At 45.5% G+C, this 19,277-nt stretch overlaps 1 protein-coding gene across 2 annotated transcripts; it reads right to left on the bottom strand.

Annotated features, from left to right (window-relative positions):
• Window positions 1-4,999: 4,999 nt before the first annotated feature.
• On the bottom strand, window positions 5,000-14,131 carry KLF10 (KLF transcription factor 10). 2 transcript variants are annotated; one of them, XM_084848983.1, is made up of 4 exons: window positions 13,942-14,131; window positions 9,316-9,552; window positions 8,217-9,117; window positions 5,000-6,447 (listed from the first exon to the last, which is right to left on the bottom strand). In XM_084848983.1, the coding sequence occupies exons 1-4, from the start codon at window positions 13,975-13,977 to the stop codon at window positions 6,188-6,190; spliced, it is 1,434 nt and encodes a 477-aa protein (XP_084705109.1). In that variant the 5' UTR covers window positions 13,978-14,131; the 3' UTR covers window positions 5,000-6,187. The 2 variants fall into 2 exon arrangements, with proteins under 2 accessions (XP_084705109.1, XP_084705110.1); XM_084848984.1 differs by lacking the exon at window positions 13,942-14,131 and adding an exon at window positions 10,502-12,803.
• Between the last annotated feature and the right edge of the window lie 5,146 nt (window positions 14,132-19,277).

Genomic DNA, 19,277 nt, shown 5'->3' with positions numbered 1-19,277 from the left:
TGTTTATGATACTGCAGAAATACCAGGCAGTGGGAGTTTCTTCTGTTCTATTCCCAGCCTCCAAACTTCCTGCCCCCCTCCTAGCAAGTTGGAGAAATATTTCTTTCCACATAAATAAGGTGGCATCCTTTCTAGATGACTCCTTATGTTCTTTCTTATTTTTTTAGGAGAGCCTATCAATCATATCCAATGGGGTAGTGTACATATGAGTGAAGAATGATCCAAAAATGACAATATAATAAAATTTCATCACCCAAATTATCAATCAGAATTCACAGAATAATACTTGCATTTCTACGCATCTCCCCAGCCCCAACTGCCAGTCCAGGTTTAAGTTAGGCATTTGAACATGTTAGGACATAGAATGACACATACTGTGAGGAAGTGACATTATGTACTGTTACCAAGCCTTTATTCAATGCCTGTACACCATTTAAACATGTTGTAGGAAGCCACAATTGGCCTCAGCTCACCAGTGGAGGTTTATGTGACATACCCAGGGTGGAGGGAAAAATGAATATGTAGCTGTCTTCAGTATTACAAGGAAGAAGTATACACTAAGGGTAGATCTACACATTTGTATTGGATATACCAGTTTAACTGTCATTCTTTTCTGCCCCAAACCCTGGGGGTTCCAGTTCGGTAAAGGTGCTGAGAATTCTGTTAAAAAATCCATAGCCCTTTTCATAGAACTACAGTTTCCATGGTTCCCTCAGAAAAGGGGATTCAAATCATAGAATAGTAGGGTTGGAAGGGGCTTACAAGGCCATCGCGTCCAACCCCCTGATCAATGCAGGAATCCAAGTCAGAGCACCCCTGACAGATGTAATTACTATAACACTTGTTTAAGTCTGTGATGTAAATATGCTCTCAAATTTAATGGTGCCCTCTTCAGCTGTAATGTGCAAAACAACCTCAAAGTCCAAACTTTTCATATCATCGCAGTTCAATCCAGGAGAAGTGCTTAGGAACATAAAGTTGGTATGCTTATTTTCCAGCTCCCCTTCTGAGCCAAAACATGAGATTTGCCTTTCAACATTTCATCACTCTGCTTTCCGAAAGTGCCTACTCCTACTCCCCTTCCATGGCATAAGGTTGTCATGAAGAAATGTGTATATGTTTCCAGAATTATGCAGTGGGCATTTTATGCTTTGAAGCTGCTGCCAGGGAAATTTTCTCACAGTGGACATCTTGGCTGAAGCTGGTCAGTGACCGAAGGCATTGTAGTATGATCCGTCACCAAGTCTGGGTAGGGTCAAAATCTAAAAAGGCCAGGCATGGGAAAACAGATCGAGCAGAAAGCAGTGGACTGGTCTTGGCCTGATGTGGCATTGGTTGCCAAGCTAATGTTTAGGAGTAGGACCGCAAATGGACCCAACCCAGAAGGAGTTACAGATTCCCAGCTGCATTTTTAAGATACTTTCTGTGGCTGCCTAGGGCAGCCTTCCCAAATCTCGTATTCTCCAGAGGTTCTAGACTACAACTCCCAACATTCCAGACTTTTGCCTAATGTAAATCCTTCCCAAGCTATTATTAGCCTCAGGGCCTCCTTGGGCAGCTGCCAGAGCTCCAGCACCCTAACGGGACCAATTCTTGCCCCCATTTCCCCCCTGACCCAGCATTTCAAGCAGCACCAGGTGGCTAAATCTACCCACCCTTTCAATTCCCCACAATGCCTCTGACCTGGTGTCATTCTGGAGCATTGTGGGAAATTAAAAGTGTGGCTAGATCCAGCTGCCTAGCAGTGCTTGGAGCATTGCCACCACACCCAATTAAGCCTGCCACGGCCCACTGACAGAGGAGGGGTCCCATCAGAAGACACTGCCCTGGACCCTCTCAAACCTAGTTAGCCCGATGAGAGAAATCCTTCATTGCAGATTTGGGGGAGGGAGCAGAATCAGGATCTCTTGCATAATATGTAGTTTGGCCAGAGAATTGTTTATGCCTGGCTTAGGCTATCCATACTGATAATTTTAAATTGGGGAAGAATTCAAAACATTTTAAAAATTAAAGGGCTAGGGAAAAAATACCTTACAAATAATATATTTCCAGACAGAAAGGGTGGGTACCTTCTGCCTCTAAGAGAATTTGTGCTATGACTATTAAGGGATGATTCTGAGAAGTATAAAGTTTTAGCAGAATTCATAACCGGCTGGGTCACTTGTGATTCTTGCCAGTTCACTGTGACCTATGAACTTTGCGGTCACTCTAAATTCAGGGCTGCCTCTGCAAGATATTTACACTTGTTAGTGTTGTATGTCAACATGTCTGTACTATTTAAAAATAGCCCTAAGGGCTGGCTGACCCATTTGATCCCTGAGCCATTCAGTTTGGCAGTGTGCTTAGATTTGGGATATTTCAAACATGTGGTACCTGATTTAGAAACAGGGTAGTAGCCTGGTTCTAGAAAGAGCTTGTGACAGCTGGAATACAGATACTTGATGATTCACACAGGTGAAAAATGTAAGGAGCTGGCAATGTATTATGTTTTTGCATCATTAAACTGGGTTTGTATGTCTGCCTATACTGAGACCAAATCTACATAGTTCTACATTTTCAAGTTACCCAACATTCTCAGCACAGAGGTTCCCTCTTAACCTTCTAACCAATATCCTTTAATTCAGAGCTGCTGAGCTTCATGACTCTGGGCTACATCCATCCTGCCTAGGATCCCAGTCTATCCCTCTTGGGTTCCCTAGAAGGCTATGGCCCCCCATCCTGTCCCTCAACTGCCAACTATTTGGTGGTTCCCCACTTCCTGCCTTGTTTTTCCCCTTACTAAAAGGTTGAAATGCCTCTCCTAAAGCTTAGTTACTGGCAGGAAGAGCTTTCGGGCACAATCCTATGCATCTTTAGACAGAAAAAAGTCCCACAACTCCCAGCATTCCCCAACCAGCCATGTTTTGCACCCTAAGGCTACAATAGGCTGCTATTTTGGCCCCTCCCCCTGACATTTGGCCTCACCCACCACTGGAATGCATCCCCCCAGGGCAAAGATATGGATGTTTGCTTTGAACAGGTACCAAGACTGGGTATTACAGGTGATTATACATACACACTTACCTAGGAGTAAATTACACTGAACTCAGTGGGACTTAGGGGGTAAAGCATAAGATTGCTCGGTAAGAAGTGGCATGATTTTGTCTTGACTTCTTTGGTTCTGAAATGTAGTACTTGCTGAATAAGTAAAAGACCCCAAGACAGGTTTTGCTCATGTGTATAATTTTCCTTGGGAATATGATGGTTCTGTTGATCCAAGTGATTTGAGAATACAGTGCATGATGATACAATCAGTTTTTAAGCTGCATCGACATTTTGGCTTATCGCTAGGAGATCTTAAACAACTCTTTCTATCCGAGTTCTTAATGTGTCAGACACTGTTGTATGCTTTAAGGGAGTTTTATATTTTAACCCAACTTTGTTAAATTATGATTAGAAGTGTAAAATGCACCTGATCCTTACACAGTTGCCCTAAGCCTGATCTAGATCACTAAGAAAAGCCAGGAAACAAGTGATTTCTGCATTGGGATTGTGAGGCAAGAGTGAAGTTAAGCCTCCCCATCCCAGTGGTCCTGATCCAGATCACAATTTCCCCAACAATCCCTCCATCAGGATCACTGGGAGGGGGATGAGGCTTTAACCTTGCCCCCACCCCCAATTGCTGTTTCATCACCGCTCATCACTACCAGAAAACAAATGTGACAGTGGTGATGAAAGGAAGGAAAGGAGGCAAGAGGGCAGTACATTGTATGTTATCTGTAGAATTATTTAAAATGGGAAAACAACACCATCTGATTTTCCGCAGCTATGAACTAACCTCCGCCGTGGTAATTATAAATGCTGAACTCTTGACAATTAGTTTCTTTTTGTGGAAAATATACAGAAAATAACTTTTGCCCTATAATAGGGACTCCCCAACTGACATCCTTAGTGAATAAAAACGGTCCTTTCTACACTGAAACAGAAGAGCAAAAACTAAAATCAGCCTGAAGTAATGAGACAAAATGTTTAGGGTGGGAACAGAGAGCGTAATAAAAAAATTTCCCTGTTTAATGTGCCATATTCCAGGGGGGCCCAACCTTTCTGGACTTGTGGGCACATGTGGGAATTTGAGAAACAGATGTGGGCGCCACCACAAAATGGTTCATGTGAAGGATGTGGCTAGTCACATAATGGCTGCCACGGGGGCTTGACTAGCTAAGAGGAGACTAGGAGAGGGGAGAAACAGTAAGGTAAAGGTTGGGGGAGAAATAGTGAGGCTAGAGGCTGGGAGTGGAGAGAAACAGAAAGATAAAGGGGGAAGTGGGAGAGAGAGCAAGGCTAGGGACTAGGATGGAAGAGAAAGAAGCTAGGGACAGGAAAAGGGCTGAGTGGAGAGAAATAGCACAGCTGGAGGGTAAGAGTGCAGAGACAGAAAGAGAGCAAAGGGGAAAGGTCTGTGTGGATAGAAAAAGATTGAGTGGGGCCAGGAAGCAACTCTTTCCTTCTCTTCCTGCCCACAGAACAGCTTATCAGTGGCAGGATCAGGAAAAGGAAGGAGACTGGCATCCTAACATTTTTCAAGGGTTTTTTAATTGAAAATAAATTTTTGAAGGGGGAAGGGAATGGAGAGCTTTGCAGGAACCTTTGGAGTGGCCGATAGGCACCATGTTGGGGACCCTTGCCATACACTATTGAATAAGCAAATAGTCTTGTCTGCAGCCAGGTTTTTTCCATGTTGAGGTCCACATTATGCATCCAAATATATATATATAGGACCATATATATATGGTCCTTGTTCTCAGGTTCAGAGTCCATAAGTAAATTTTTAGAGTAGTTACTGAAGGCAGCAAACATGAACAAATTTTGATGCATCATACCAGCTTCTAGGTAAATCTATACAATTCTGAGTCCACTGCCTTTGGAAAGGTCCACACACATTTTAATGATCAGTGTTGCACTGGCTTTTAATGTCAATTTTTCAAGCAAATCATTAAAGAGTGAAGTGAAAGAGAACACATTTTATATTAAAGAAAACTGATCTTTATTGTAAACAAGGTATAAAGTACATTATAAGAAATATTGTGCAAAATTTTAAGTAGTCACAAAATAGATATTACACCATTCCCAGAAGTTTATTTTTCTCCAGTACAGCTGAATATGGAACAGAAAAATGATGGGAAAATCACGGTGTACACATTTAGGGTTCATGTTTTGACTTCCTTTGCTTCTAACACAGCCCCTCATTTTCTGATTTTAATACAGCTTAAACTGTAACTTTAACATATAAAGGCCACTTATACTTCTATCATAAGCTATTTTCCAGAGTAACTTTTCAGAAAGTAGCATAGCATACACTTGTCCACCCTTCTGAAAAAAGCTTCATAGCTTACTCTTAAGATTATATTTTAAACAAAGTGCAATGTATCAAAGTTTTCAAAATTCAATGGTATAGAATTTTAAAGGTATAAATGAAACCATAAGCAATTTAAAAGCAGAAACATCAAAGATGCTGAAGTACAGGTAATAGTATTAATCATGATGTTTTCAAAAGAAATAGTAAAATACTATTAGGCTTGCATGTTAGAATAATCCAGCCATATGATATCCCTTACTCAATTATATGCTTAACCGTTGTTTTGAATTGCTATAATTACCTATACTTGATATTCTAAGAGATGGAGATAAACAGGCCTAATCTCACGAGATTCTGGATAACCAGATCTCCACTATCATTCAGAATTGGGTCTCAATAAAACCAAGTATTATCTCCTACTTGAAAGGAAAGTACAAAATTCTAGTATAATTGAAGGTTACCCCTGATTCTGTGCCATAAGGTGATATTCTCTCTGTATTCTCTTTACAATGCCTCTGAACAGATTCTTAAGCCTTCACACCTGCATACCACTCTGGCTTATACTTGGCTGATCTGTAGTGCATACGAATAGTTTTCCACATGTTTAAAGGCCCATTCTTGCACTGATTTTGACACTTGCATTTCTTTCTCCAAGGACAAAAGAAACCTGCTGTCCCATAGGTCACTGATACTCTCAGGAGTACAAACAGCCATTGCATCTGTCTGTTCTAGTGCCATCTAAAGCTGACACTGTAGAACCATAGACTTATTTTGCAAGCTGTTTTGCATCACTGTTGGCACCCCAATCGCAGTGATAACAGTTAATTAACAGTATCTTCAGACTGAGTGATATCACTGTGCAGGTGCAGAAGTAGGTGGTATAACAATATTATTTAGCTTGCTCACTTCCATCTGCCAGTTTGGTAGCTTCTTGGCTGACAAGTGGCGACGTGCATGTTTGGTTAAGTGGTCACTCCTCATGAATCGCCGATTACACATTGGGCAGGCAAATTTTTTCTCCCCTGTGTGTGTTCTGCGATGGCGAGACAGTTCATCAGAACGTGCAAATCTCCTCTCACAGCCTTTCCAACTACAGCTGAATGGCTTCTCTCCTAAAATACAAAATGTCAAAAGTAGAGGCATGAACTTTTCTTTATCAGCACCAAGTATCTTCCTGCATCCATTTACAAAAAGGAAAAACAAACAAGCTAAGAAAAATCACCATCTGCAATGTTAATGTAGTCCAGGCAAACATTTACAGAATCACTGCTCTTATGATCGTATAATTCCAGAACAAGAACAGGCACCTTCCAAAAGGCAGAATACAAATTATGCTTTCAGTCTCCATATCACACACACTCTGGAGCAGGGGTGGCAACACACGGCCTGCGTGTGGGAGGCCCTGGCCTTTTGTGCAGCAAGTGTGTGCGTTGTTTGGAAGCAGAATCACACCCCTGGAATCTTCTTGGAAGCACGATTTTGCTTCCAAATGATTTTGCATTCCCAGTGCATGCCTTGTTTTCAAGCAAAAATCATTGCTTTTTTGCCACAGCACTGAATTTCAGCAGCAAAACTGGTGATGGCCAGCAGGGCTACTCCCCTAGTGGGGCTTGGGGGAAGGGCAATGTGTGCCTCCTCAACTCCCAGAAGTTGCCCACCCTTGCTCTAGAATATAAATCAGATGATCCAGAAGAATTGGCTAGACAACTGCTGTTTAAAATCAGAAAGGAATCTCAAAAATCATATCATGAAACCAGACAGGTTTGCATAAATGTTATACTGAAGCAGCTGAATATTCCATATGCAAAAAATACAATAAGATGTAAGGGTCTGGCTATATAGTACAGCAGCTCATGTAGGAAGCAGTCAACTGACTCCTCAGAATCCCGAAGATGTTCTTCTCATACAATTATCCCATCAGACAAGGAAAGGTGGAGTATTGTCTCATTTATCCTGTGCGACGGTGAAGCGCAACACCTTTAGTGTTCAAATTTCATATCTTCCCTGCTCCTCTCCTTTCTGGGAGGGATGAACCAGTACTTCAAACCACTCTTCCCTTCCTTGTATGTTGGGATACTTATGGGAGAGAGATCTTCAGGATTCTAAAAAGAGCCAGCTGCATCTGCTTCCCCGCACAGGCTCCACGATATGACCAAAGTACTTGGGCAGAGTTGCATGCGTGAATGATTGCTATACTATACTCTTTGGTGGTTAGATTCACTAACCATTTCACAAGAGCAAAACCAGTAATGGGATTATGCATATGAACTTGAATCTCAGTAATGAGAAAAATGCAGTAGTTTCTCTTAGGCTACAATCCTATTCACCAGGGGTGCAGAACCTCAGGCCAAGGGGCCAAATCTGGCCTTCTGGGGTCCCCCGAAGGCCACCCCCCTTCCCTTGTCCCCACTCCCTTTCCCCTCAATCACAAATCATTTGGTGGTTTCTTCTGCAGTCCCACCCCCCGCGCACCCTACCACTCTAAAAGGTTGTAATGCCTCTCCCAAAGTTTAATTACTGCCAGTTAAGAGCTGAGCATAAGCTAAAATATGCTGGTATTTTGGGGTTTTTTTAGTACTGTCCACACCCAGCATATGGCCCCTAAGAGCTTCTCCAAAATGAAATTGGGCTCTCAGGATGAAAGAGGTTTTGCACTCCTGCTATACACACTTCCCATGGAGTAAGCCCCACTGAATTCAATGGGCATGCTGAGAAAAAGAAGCAAAGGAACTTTGGGCTTCCTGTTGCATTTTACACAGTTCCAAGCCCCATTCAGTAAAGGGGAAATATCACCAGCACATGAATGACGTTTATGTGTACACACACACACACAGAACTTGATTTCAAATTTCTTATTCTTGATAATTGCATAATAATTTACCTGTGTGTGTTCTAACATGAGCCTTCAAATGGGAACTCTTGAAATAAGTTTTTCCACATGCTGGATAATTACAGACATGACTTCTTATTCTTAGCGAGTCAACAGGTGACGTGATCTTTGTTGCCACAGGAGCAAAACCTGGAGCAGGAGCAATCGGCGAGAGTCTGGTGCCATTAGGACTGATCACCGGAGCCTTTGGATTCTGAACAACAGTCTGAGGCACAACGAACATAACAGCTCCCTTAGGAACTTGGGCTCCCATAAGCACCATAGTCTGACAAAGGTTTGATGACAACTGACTACAGGGAGTGTTGGGTACTACTGCTGTCACAACAGAGCTGTTAGCAGACAGTGGAACCATCTGGCAGACCAATGGCACAGAAGAGATTCCCCCTGCTTGCACAGAAGATGAAGAAACTACCAGTGAAGACTGCTGTGCTGATCTGGGGACAGGCAAAGGGGTGCCAAGTGGAGCCTGTGTGAAAGGCACTGGACTAATAGTCAGCATTGAACATTCTTTTTCTTGCATGCCTGGCAGGTTATCCTCTTCAGTAACTGCAGTATTCAGTGACATATTTTCACAAGATGAATTTTCTTTTGCTTTTGCATTGGTTTGTTGCCTTTCTTCCCTCACGTTATTATCCCAATACTTCAAAACACTGGCTGTTCTTGCTGGACAAGTTCGGTGATTGCAAAGCTGAGCATCAGCTGTGTGGCGAATGACACTCGTTGCCTGAGCTTTCAGCATTCTTGATGCTGGAACCTCTTTAAGAGCTGCAGTAAAGCCTTGCTCAGAAGTTTCCATAAATGATTTGCTCTGTACAGTAGATGGTGCTGGTGTTGCTGGATGGATGGGCTGAGACATTTCAAGGTCAGAAGGGCTGTAGGGTGGAGTCAAACACTAGGTAGAAGAACAAAAACATGTTTCAATGAGCTGTCTATAAAGCAGAACTTACTCTGGCTTCTATGGACTTCAGACTGCAATCCTATACAACCTTACTTCAGAGGAAGTCCCAATAAATTAAGTGAAACTCCCTTCTGAACAAACATACATAGGACTGAGCTATAAATAAGCAATTAATAAAAGAATAAAGCTTACAAAGGCTGATATTGTATGGAAGTCAGCAGGAGGTAGCAGGTTGTCCTCTGGTTCTTCAGATGTATCTGATGCTGGCGTTATCGGTCTCAGTTCAACATATTTCTTGAAGTCCGATTTCCAACTGCAACTCATGGACATCAAAGCTTCTACGGCTTCAAAATCACTCTTTTCAGTGGTATTATTCCAAGAACACCTCCTAATGTGCTGCTTTTTGGTCATCATCTCTATTCCTTCCTCCTATGAGAAAAGGGGAATGCTTTTCAATATACAGCAACAAATAAATTTGATGGATATATAAGTGTATAAAGAATTACATATAGCCTGTAAAGATTATATGGAGCAGCTTCATTGTTTAAGAGCTTTCCCTTTTCTGTTTCCCATCCTTTGTCAGCATGCATTCTTCCTAGGATGGATATCATCCAAGGTGCTGTTTTTCTTGTTGTTTAGTCGTTAAGTCGTGTCCGACTCTTCGTGACCCCATGGACCATAGCACGCCAGGCCTTCCTGTCCTCTGCTCTCTCCCGGAGTGTGCTCAAGTTCATATTCATTGCATCGGTGATGCTATCTAGCTTTTATTGTTGTACAGCAGTATAAAAGAATAAAAACCTTAAACCACCTTGACGCCTTTTTAGCCGATAAGGCAGCATATAAATGTTAATAATAATAAACACAATGAAAACAATAATCACAACACTGGAATAAAAATTATCCCTGTAGTTCTGTAATAATTTAGTACAATGCAAAATTAAATCCCATTGAATCCAATGGATCTAGAAGCTTGATCCACAAAGCAATTAAAGTTTTTAGATTTAAGCGAATCTACCCCATTAGACCAAAAAAGCTTATGTCTAAATACTTCAGTCTAATCAGACTACAAAAAAGGTTATGCAGAAGTGTTTAAAACATTTTACAGACCAGTCTGGAAACACCTATCTGATGTCCCATATTGAATTGTTTGCTTGCTGTATTTTTCCTAGACTTGCAGCAAGATTGATCACCTGCCCAGAAGTCTCACTGAGTTCAGTAGGGCTTACTCCTAGCTAAGTGTGCATAGATTGCTACCTTAAATGTTTATTTGTAACTTCTATTGTGTGGTAACTGCCTTGTGTTTGTAAACTATGAGTGTTATCCTAGCTAACATACAGGTGTGATGTTTCTTATACTGTATGGTTCACAGTCCTAGTACCTTGAGATACACAGGCAAAATCAGACAGGGTCAGGTAGCGAGGTCTAAGAAATGCAGGTTTGTACCAATTCGCTCTTCTCCTTTCAGGTGTCCAACCCAGTCACCTGCCTACAAAACCCCCCTCTTTGCCTCTATTCTGCTGCACGCGTTTTGATTTTATTTGCAACGTTTGCTAAATGCCTTTCTTCTTGGAAGCTCAGGACGCCATGCAGAGGGGAGGCCCCGGGCGTCTCCCTGCCAGGAAATGACCAACCCTGACTCCTTTAGCAAAAGCTGCTGCATCATGTGCCTGCAAGTCACGCCCTCGGGCCTTCATAAGGCCAAATACATTGCAAAACCGACGTCCAGAGTCTCCATTCAATTCATCAACGTGGAGAGGGAAGACTGATCTTATTGGAATCTGAGAGGAACTAGGCTGCGAGCGCGACAGGGAAACTATCTGGCGCTCAGCAGCTAGCCAGGCTAGGGGAGGAGACGAAACCGGGGGCAGGGAGATCCTCGCTGGCAGCCGGATCTTGGAGCCCAGCCACGTTCACCTCAGAGAGCCTCTGCGGTGACTCACCCGGCTCCTTCCAAACAGCACGCACTCTCTTCCAGAGGACGGCCCCCGCCCGTCGCCCATTGGCCATCACGGTCAGACGCCGCGGGAGCCGATTGGCCGGCGCTGCCCGAGAAAGTAGGTTTCGTGGGAGGAGAGCATGTGAACCAGGCGTGATCAGCGGCTGCTCCTCAGCGCGCAGGAAGCGTGGAACTGGGAATTGCCGCTCAGCGACCTTTCACCCACTTTCTCGGCGAGCGGGGCTCGCGCCCTCCCGGCTCCGCCTCCTTTTCCACTCCCACGCCTCGAGGCAAAGCCAAGTAAGCAAGCAAAGCATGTGAGGAGGAAGAGATACCACCTGCTGTTACCGGGAAAGGCTGACGATGCTCGACGGGGGCGTGGTGGGGCGCGCAGGCCTTGGACTCAACGCCCTCCCCCGCTTTATAATCTTTCGGCAATGCAAAATTACTAAGGGTGCAATCCTATGCACGTTTAGGCAGAAAAAAGTGCAATTCCCAGCCGGTCATGTAGGCCATTTTGTTGTTCTTCAGTCGTGTCCGACTCTTCGTGACCCCATGGACCATAGCACGCCAGGCCTTCCTGTCCTGCGCTCTCTCCCGGAGCGTGCTCAAGTTCATATTCATTGCATCCGTGATGCTATCTAGCCATCTCATCCTCTGCCGTCCCCTTCTCCTTTTGCCTTCAGTCTTTCCCAGCATCAGGGTCTTTTCCAGGGAGTTTTCTCTTCGCATTAGGTGGCCAAACTATTTGAGCTTCAGCTTCGGTATCTGTCCTTCCAATGAGCACTCAGGGTTGATTTCCTTTAGGATGGACGGATTTGACCTCCTACGGTGGCCGCATGCAGGCTGTCCTCTGTAAAGTAGGGCAGAGGACAGCAGGGCAGAGGACAGCCTTCTGTTTCAAGTGGTCCTCTGTTTTAAGGGCTGTCCACTCCAAGTTTAATTTAAAGACAAAGAATCCTACGAAGGGAGTGCAGGGCCTTGAAGATGCCTATCAAGTTAGCATCTAGACTAAGCAGGAATACCCGTCACTTAGGTGCAATCCTATGCATGTTGAGGCGGAAAAAGCCCTACCATTCCCAGCATGGCTGGCTGGGAAATGCCGGCAATTGTAGGCCTTTTGCTGTCTAAACATGTATAGGATTGTGCCCTAAACCATTTAGATTGTCTCTTTAAGCTGCTGGTTACTTTCACACGAGTCAAGGGAAATTGCAACCTTCTGCTAAACTTGTATAGGCTTGCACCCTATGAAAATCTCCGCCCCCGCCCCACACGTACGTTTCCCGCGCAAGGGTTAGTGTGGGGCGGATTCTCTCCAAGCCGCTGCTAGCGCCATGCTCGCGTCACCCAAACCTTGTGTGTGTGCTCAGGAAGAAAGAAGTTGCAGTCCTATGCACGCTTAACCACTCCAACATTGACATTTAAGGGCGCCTAACTCTGCATAGGATCGCGCTGTTCACTTTCAAGTTAAGTTGCACTGCATTCAGCAGGGACCGAGTCAAGATCCATAGGCCAGGGCTGCCTGTAGCAGAAAGCGGGCGACGAGGCGGTGGGGGTCCTTCTCTGTGCGAGCAGGACACATTTCTCTTTTCCTTCTATGCGCAAACAGAAGTGGGGGGAGGGGGGAATTCCCGACAAGACTCGGCCGCACAGCGAGGCCATGCACATAATAACGCCCGAGTCTGTGCACGCGAAGGCACGTGGCGCTAACGGTCGGGCCCCTCTGGTTTCATCCCCGAAGGTCCACCTCATGCGCTGCCTCCCCCGTCGCCCCCTTCCTTTCCACCCCCGTCCCGTCATGCCCACCCCCAGGCTGGCCTCGCCCCCTCAGCTTCGCTACGCGGCTCCTCGCCGCCAGTCGGGCGGCGCCTCCTCCCAAGCCTCGGACTGGCCTCGCCCAGCCCCGTCCGGCCTCCCCCAGCCCTGGCTCGCGCCCCCGCATCTTCTCATCGCTCGCCACTCGCAGCCTGGCCTCGCCCACGTTTCCCTCCCGTCGCGGCCTCGCTTCCTTCCCCTACATTCACCCCTCACCACCGCAGCAGGGCTTCCTAAGCAGCTGCCTTCCCGCTTCGCCGCCGCCCGCCCGCCCTCCTTCCTTCCTTCCTTCCTTCCTTCCTTCCTTCCTTCCTTCCTTCCTCACCTCCCAAAGGATTCCCAACTCTATCTTGCCCCTGTCCAGTCTCTCGTGTTACTTCTACCAGCTTCCTTCCGTTCTCTTATTTTCCACGGAATGATATAATAACCATCTTCAATCGACAGTACCTTCAGGCCACAAACTTGAATCCTTCATCTCCAAGGCATCCGTCGGCTCTCCCTACAGGTTCCCACACAACGGACTCTTTTCCAGAGTTCTCTACTCCCCTTTGGGAGTCTCCAAGATCCCCTCCCCAGAAAACCCCACTTCCTAGCAAACTTTTTTTTTTTTAATCCCTTTTCTAATCCCATTCTGTTGCCCAGCAACGTTTATGCTGTTCCCACTGCACCCCAATTCTTATACTCTCCTCGTTGCACGCACCCCTTTGTCAAGAATCGATCATTTTTCGTCCCCAAGGGTCGCCCGAATCTCTGAACATCACCGGCTTCCCACAGTCGCTCCACCAAACCCCATTTCCTTCCTGCTTGCTCTTCGCTTTCCTCCCCGACAACAGTTCGCTCGCTTCTAGATGCCACCACCAAAGCACATCTCAAACTTACTGGATGGTCGTGCAACGATCTCTTTTTGCACTGCCTTTGAAAATATATATATATATATATATATATATATATATATGCTTTTGCATTTAACCATGTGCAACTCCCAAGACGCACACAAACAACAACGTTTATTTCTCCTGCCCCGTCGCCTCAAATTCATCTTGCAGTCAATGGAGAGCTGTACTTACCGTGAGCTGGAAAGGAGAAGCTCCAAAATTTAGCATGACCCTGGTGGAAGGAGGCTTTCCCCCCTAGTCCCAGCTATTACTGTCAGGCTGCAGTCCCGGTGCGACCGTTGTTGACAAGCGCTTTCCCTTCCCCGCCCCAGGCGCTCTCTGCTTGATGCCGTCTTTATTTTTCTCTTTTTGTTCGCGGGCTGCTCCCCATTCAGGCGGCCGTTCCCTAGCCACAACGCAGGGGAAGGCGGGCGCAGGCCCGGCCAATCGCTTACAAAGGTGTGTGAGGCCACGGCCAATGGGCGAGCGGAGGCCACGCGTGATCAGCGACTGCCCGGCAGCGTGGAGAGGGAGTCAACTCGGCGTGTCCACAAACCCGGCGGCGTGTCCCAGCGCAGCCCTTGGTAAGTCCCTGTTGCTGGCTGAGTCAGTGTCACGTCTCCTCCCACCCACTCCTTCCCTTCCTTCTCCGGATCCCTGTGGGAGAGGCGCGGTGGGCTGTAAGGATTTTTTGCTTAGTAACTAATGCAGATGGTAGAAGTGACATGCATGGATCCTTTCCCCATCCGCCTTCATGGTATAGATAGATAATACATAGTACCCATAACTGCCGGTGGAAATACTGTACAGTACAGCAGGGAGTTAGGTAAGCAACTAAGCGTAGCTTTTAAGGTACCATCTGGTTAGGGGGAAAACAACAGCCTTGTGGCACCTTAAAGCTTAATAGAGGCCTTGTAGCATAACTTTTTATGGGCTGCAGTAAATTCGGTAGTGATTCAGTTGTCACAAGACTTTGTTTTTCTTGCAGTAAACTAATACTGCTGCATCTGTGGCATCTGTTCAAGGGTGAAATTCCAAAATCCATATTAGTGTAATACCTTTATAGAAATAAAGGAAGCTGCTTTATACAGAGACAGACCATTGGTCTGTCTAGCCCAGTACTGTCGACACTGACTGACTCCAGGGCTTCAGGCTGGGTTCTTTCATAGCTGTATCTGGAGATGCTGGGGATATTAGGCTTTAGGATTTTAGAATATTAGACTTTATTAGGCTAACCAGAAGATCACCAAGAATATGCAAGCATTTAAAATTTCATCATCGGGCAAGATGTTCCAAAAAGCAGGTGGGTGGGAGGGAAGTGGACTTGTTGTTGAAGTCATGGTGTTCGCATGATCATAATCTTGAGACCTGCAGTTGCTGGAACTGCCCCTAGGGATTGTGGGGGTGAAGAAAGGCACATTTTTGATCCTCCATTTTTGAAAATAGAAGCTCCAGTTATTTACTTAGAAATGTCTCCATCTTCGGTGAAGCACACTGGCTCCTTTAGCAGTGGAAACAGAGAGAAAATAGGCAGTCTCTATATTAACAAAGCTGAAGATGGCTTTAGATGTTGTGCCAGGTTAAAAGCTTAGAAGTGGTGATTTTTTACCTCTGAAGAATGGTGTGATTTTTTCTTTATGTTTTGTTGTTGTTCAGTCGTTAAGTCGTGTCCGACTCTTTGTGACCCCATACTGCTAAATATGATAAAATCCCTACGCGGTTTACATATAAATATTAAAATCACATTTAAAATACAATATTAAAAACAATTCCAAATTACAATAAGAGCAATACAAGGAGCAGTAAGATGAAGCAACATGGTTAATTTAATTACAAGCCAGGGACCGTCTGGGTGAACAAGTGCATTTTCAGGAGGCGTTTGAAAGATGCCAAAGTGCATGAGGGAGGGTTTTCCAAAGGGCGGACACCGCTACTGAGAAGGTCCACCATTGAGGTATTGCGTAGTGACATTCCGTTAATTTTGGAAGATCAGCAAGGCCTCCTCTGATGATCTTAAAAGTCAACTGGATATGTATAAGGGAAGATGGTCTGCTGGATATCCTGGTCCCAAGTTGTTTAGGGCTTTGTATGACAATATCATAATCTTGAATATGGCTCAGTAGCTAATAGGCACCCAGTGCAGTTCTTTTAACACAGATCTTATGTGAGCATAGCTGGGTGTCCCAGTGAGCACCCTAGCTGCTGCATTCTGCACTAGTTGCAGCTTCTGAACGAGGCATAAGGGCAGCCCCACACAGAATACATTATAGTAATTAATTGTGAGGTTACCAGTGCATGGATCACCATGGATAGGCTATCCCTATCCAGGAATGGGCATAGTGGCTGTACCAGCTGAAGTTGGTAATGGGTGCTTCAGGCCACTGAGGTCACCTGGGCCTCTAGTGACAAAGATGGATCCAGGAACACCCACAAAGTACATACTGGCTCCTGTAGAAGGAGTGCAACCCCATCCAGAACAGCTAAACAGGTCAATTCCCAGACCTTGGAACTTCCAGCCCATAGGGTGTCTGTCTTATCAGGATTCAGCTTCTGTTTATTAGCCCTCATCCAAGCTGTAACTACATCCAGGCACCGGTTCAGAATGTGCACAAGAGCTGGGTGTCATCACCATATTGGTGATACCTTGCCCCAAATCTCCATATGACCACTCCCAATGGCTTCATATAGATATTAAATAACATTGGGGACAAGATGGTGACCTGCGCCACTCCACGCTTCAGCTGCCATGGGGCTGAGGTGCAGTCATCCAATGCTATACTCTGGAACCAACCTCACAAGTATAGGGATGTACGAAACCGTACTTACCTGGCTCCGCCGGGTTCCGCTGGGCGGAGGGAGGCGCTCTGTGCCTCCCCCCGGAATCCTCGCCGGCCAGCTCCGCTCCGCGGGGATTCCGCAGCACCGCCGGCCGGCTCCGCCAGCAGCCGGACATCCGGCCTCAGGCTAGCAGGGATGCAAATGGCGGTGGCTGTAGCCACCGCCGTTTGTGCCCCTGAATTCAGCCGTGATAGGCTACGTAAAGACTTGCGTAGCCTGTCACGTCTGGGTTAAACAAAAAACAAAAAATGCGTACGCAAATGGCGGTGGCTGTGGTCGCCGCCATTTGCGTTCCTTATTTTTGGTCGTCTTAGTCTACGTAAATATTTACGTAGACTAAGACGGCCAAAATAAGGAGCGCAAATGGCGGCAGCCATAGCCGCCGCCATTTGCGTACGCGTTTTTTTTTTTTTTTTAACCCAGACGTGATAGGCTACGTAAGTCTTTACGTAGCCTATCATGAATGGGGGGCGGGGACAGACTGCAAACGGTGGCGGCGGCAGTAGCTGGTCGGAAGACCAGCCACCACCGCTGGAGCTGCCGCTGTCCAGAACACCCGCCCCAGGTAAGTCTCGACCTGGGGGGGATCCGCGGGGGGGTGGCAGGCCGTTCCACCATGGAGTTTGGGGGGCCGAATGTACTGGTGTTCGGCCTCCCTGAGATCCATGGCGGAATTCTCTGACATCCCTACTCAAGTACGAGTTGAACTACTGTAGAAGAGTGCCCCCAATTCACAGAGGTGGTTCACGAGGATACCGTAGTCAACCATATCAAAACCCGCTCAGAGGTCAAGAAGAAGCAACAGGGTTGCACCCTCCCGCCCTGGCCTCCTTCTGAAAAGGTCATTATCATCGTGACCAAAGATGATTCTGTCCCAAAACAGAGCCTGAATCCAGACTGGAATAGAGATGTAAAATTTCTGGAGATCCTGAGGCCATGGAACAAAACTTTTCCCCCCAGAAAAAAACAGAAATTTGGGGAAACATTGAAAAATAAACAATACTTATTTTTTAGTGCTCTTTACAGATCTAAAGTCACTTTGTTGCTTTAAGACATCCTTCCCCAACCTGGTGACCTCCAGATATTTTGGACTTCAGCTACCATCAGCCTCAGGCAGCATGGCCAATGGTCGGGAATGCTTGGCGCTGCAGTCCAAAACATCTGAAGGGCACCAGGCTTAGGAGGGCTGCTTTAAGAACATGAAGCAGCCTTTGTGTTCCTAAAGTTATTTTATGTATAACTTAGTTTGCTCATGAAATCATTATATTTTAAAACTTTTAAAAATAAGCTCAGTAAATTTGTAATTACTGCCTGAATAGATTAGAACGACACTAACTGCTACAGCTTCAGAAACACAGGACTCTATAGAACCAGAACCCAAGCTGTCAAGAATGCACAATAGTGACAAGCTGTCAAGAATGCACAATAGTTTCACAAGTTGGGAAACTGAGCATAAATGTCAGTAAAATATACTTTAGATCAATAATTTTAATAAGGAATAAAAGAAATAACTATGCTGGGAATCTTACAGAGAAGATTAAAAAAACATTTTTTCCCCATGGCTTCATTATTTGTAGACATTTTACATCTAGTCTTTCTATAAAAGTGTTCTTATTACATAGTTTTTAGAAATCATTTTGCAGGGAGTAAAGGCCGGGTAAAAATATATAAATACTTTGTCTTAAATTCTAATAGAAAATATTTCATAACCCAAATTTCAATTTTTCCAATTTTTCAGAAAAAAACAAAAACAGTCCTCAGGAAGAAACAGAAAAAAACACCACCACCCCATTTTTCCTACGTCTTCACATCTCTAGACTAGAATGGATCCAGATAATCAGTTTCATTCAAGAGCACCTACAGCTGAGATGCCACCATTCTCTCGAGCATCTTACTCAGGAATGGGGTGTTTGTGACCGGACAATATTAGCATAGATCTCTGGATCCAGGGAGGGCTTTTTCAGTAGTGGTCACCCCACTGCCTCCTTCAAGACAGTAGGGACCACACCATCACGCTATGATGTATTCGCCACTCCCATGATCTATCTGGTCAGTCCCCCACAGCTTGCTTGAATAAGCCCTGATGGGCAAGGGTCAAGAGAGTATGTGGTGGGTCATACAGATCCAAGCATCTTGTCCACATTTTCAGGCTCCAAAAACTGAAATTGATCCCACACAACAGGATAAGATGATGCACTGGACACCTCAACAGACACTGCATCAATAGCGGTGTTCAGGTCAGCATGAAGGTCAGCAATTTTATTTGTCTTGCAAACTCATCACAGCAGGCCTCTGAAGGTTCCAGTATTGGGTTCACTGGGTGTAATGAAAGCAACCCCTGAACCGCTTAGAAAAGCTCAGCTGGATGGCTATTCTAGGATGCGATGGAGAAGTCAAAGTCAACCTTCTTTGCTGCTTTCACCATCACACAGTACGAGCGATTATACACTCTTACACGTGCTTGATCACCTTCATGACGAGACTTATGCCACTTATTCAGCTGCCTTCTGACCTATTTCATTGTCCGGAGCTCCCCAGTAAACCAGGGAGCCTTCTGAGCTCCATAATGCCAAAGGAGGCACTCAGGAGCGATTGTGTCAATGGCCCGTTGCCCCTTGCCATTGTGTAGTGCGACAAGGACCTTGACAGAATCGCCAGGTCAGCCTACTGAAAAATCCCCCGGAGCAGGA

This window comes from Heloderma suspectum, chromosome 4 (assembly GCF_057233095.1).
Source record: "Heloderma suspectum isolate Gila_16-S chromosome 4, 16-S_ref, whole genome shotgun sequence".
Classification (NCBI taxonomy): Eukaryota; Metazoa; Chordata; class Lepidosauria; order Squamata; family Helodermatidae; genus Heloderma; species Heloderma suspectum.
This window is presented reverse-complemented; position numbering and strand designations above follow the sequence as displayed.

Bases quoted from the DNA above. Each gene is read 5' to 3' on its own strand.
- KLF10 (XM_084848983.1), bottom strand. From the start codon at position 13,977: ATGCTAAATTTTGGAGCTTCTCCTTTCCAGCTCACG. The intron at 9,553-13,941 runs GTAAGTACAGCT...CTTTTCTCATAG, and splicing joins CTTCTCCTTTCCAGCTCACG to GAGGAAGGAATAGAGATGAT. The intron at 9,118-9,315 runs GTAAGCTTTATT...TCTTCTACCTAG, and splicing joins TCCATACAATATCAGCCTTT to TGTTTGACTCCACCCTACAG.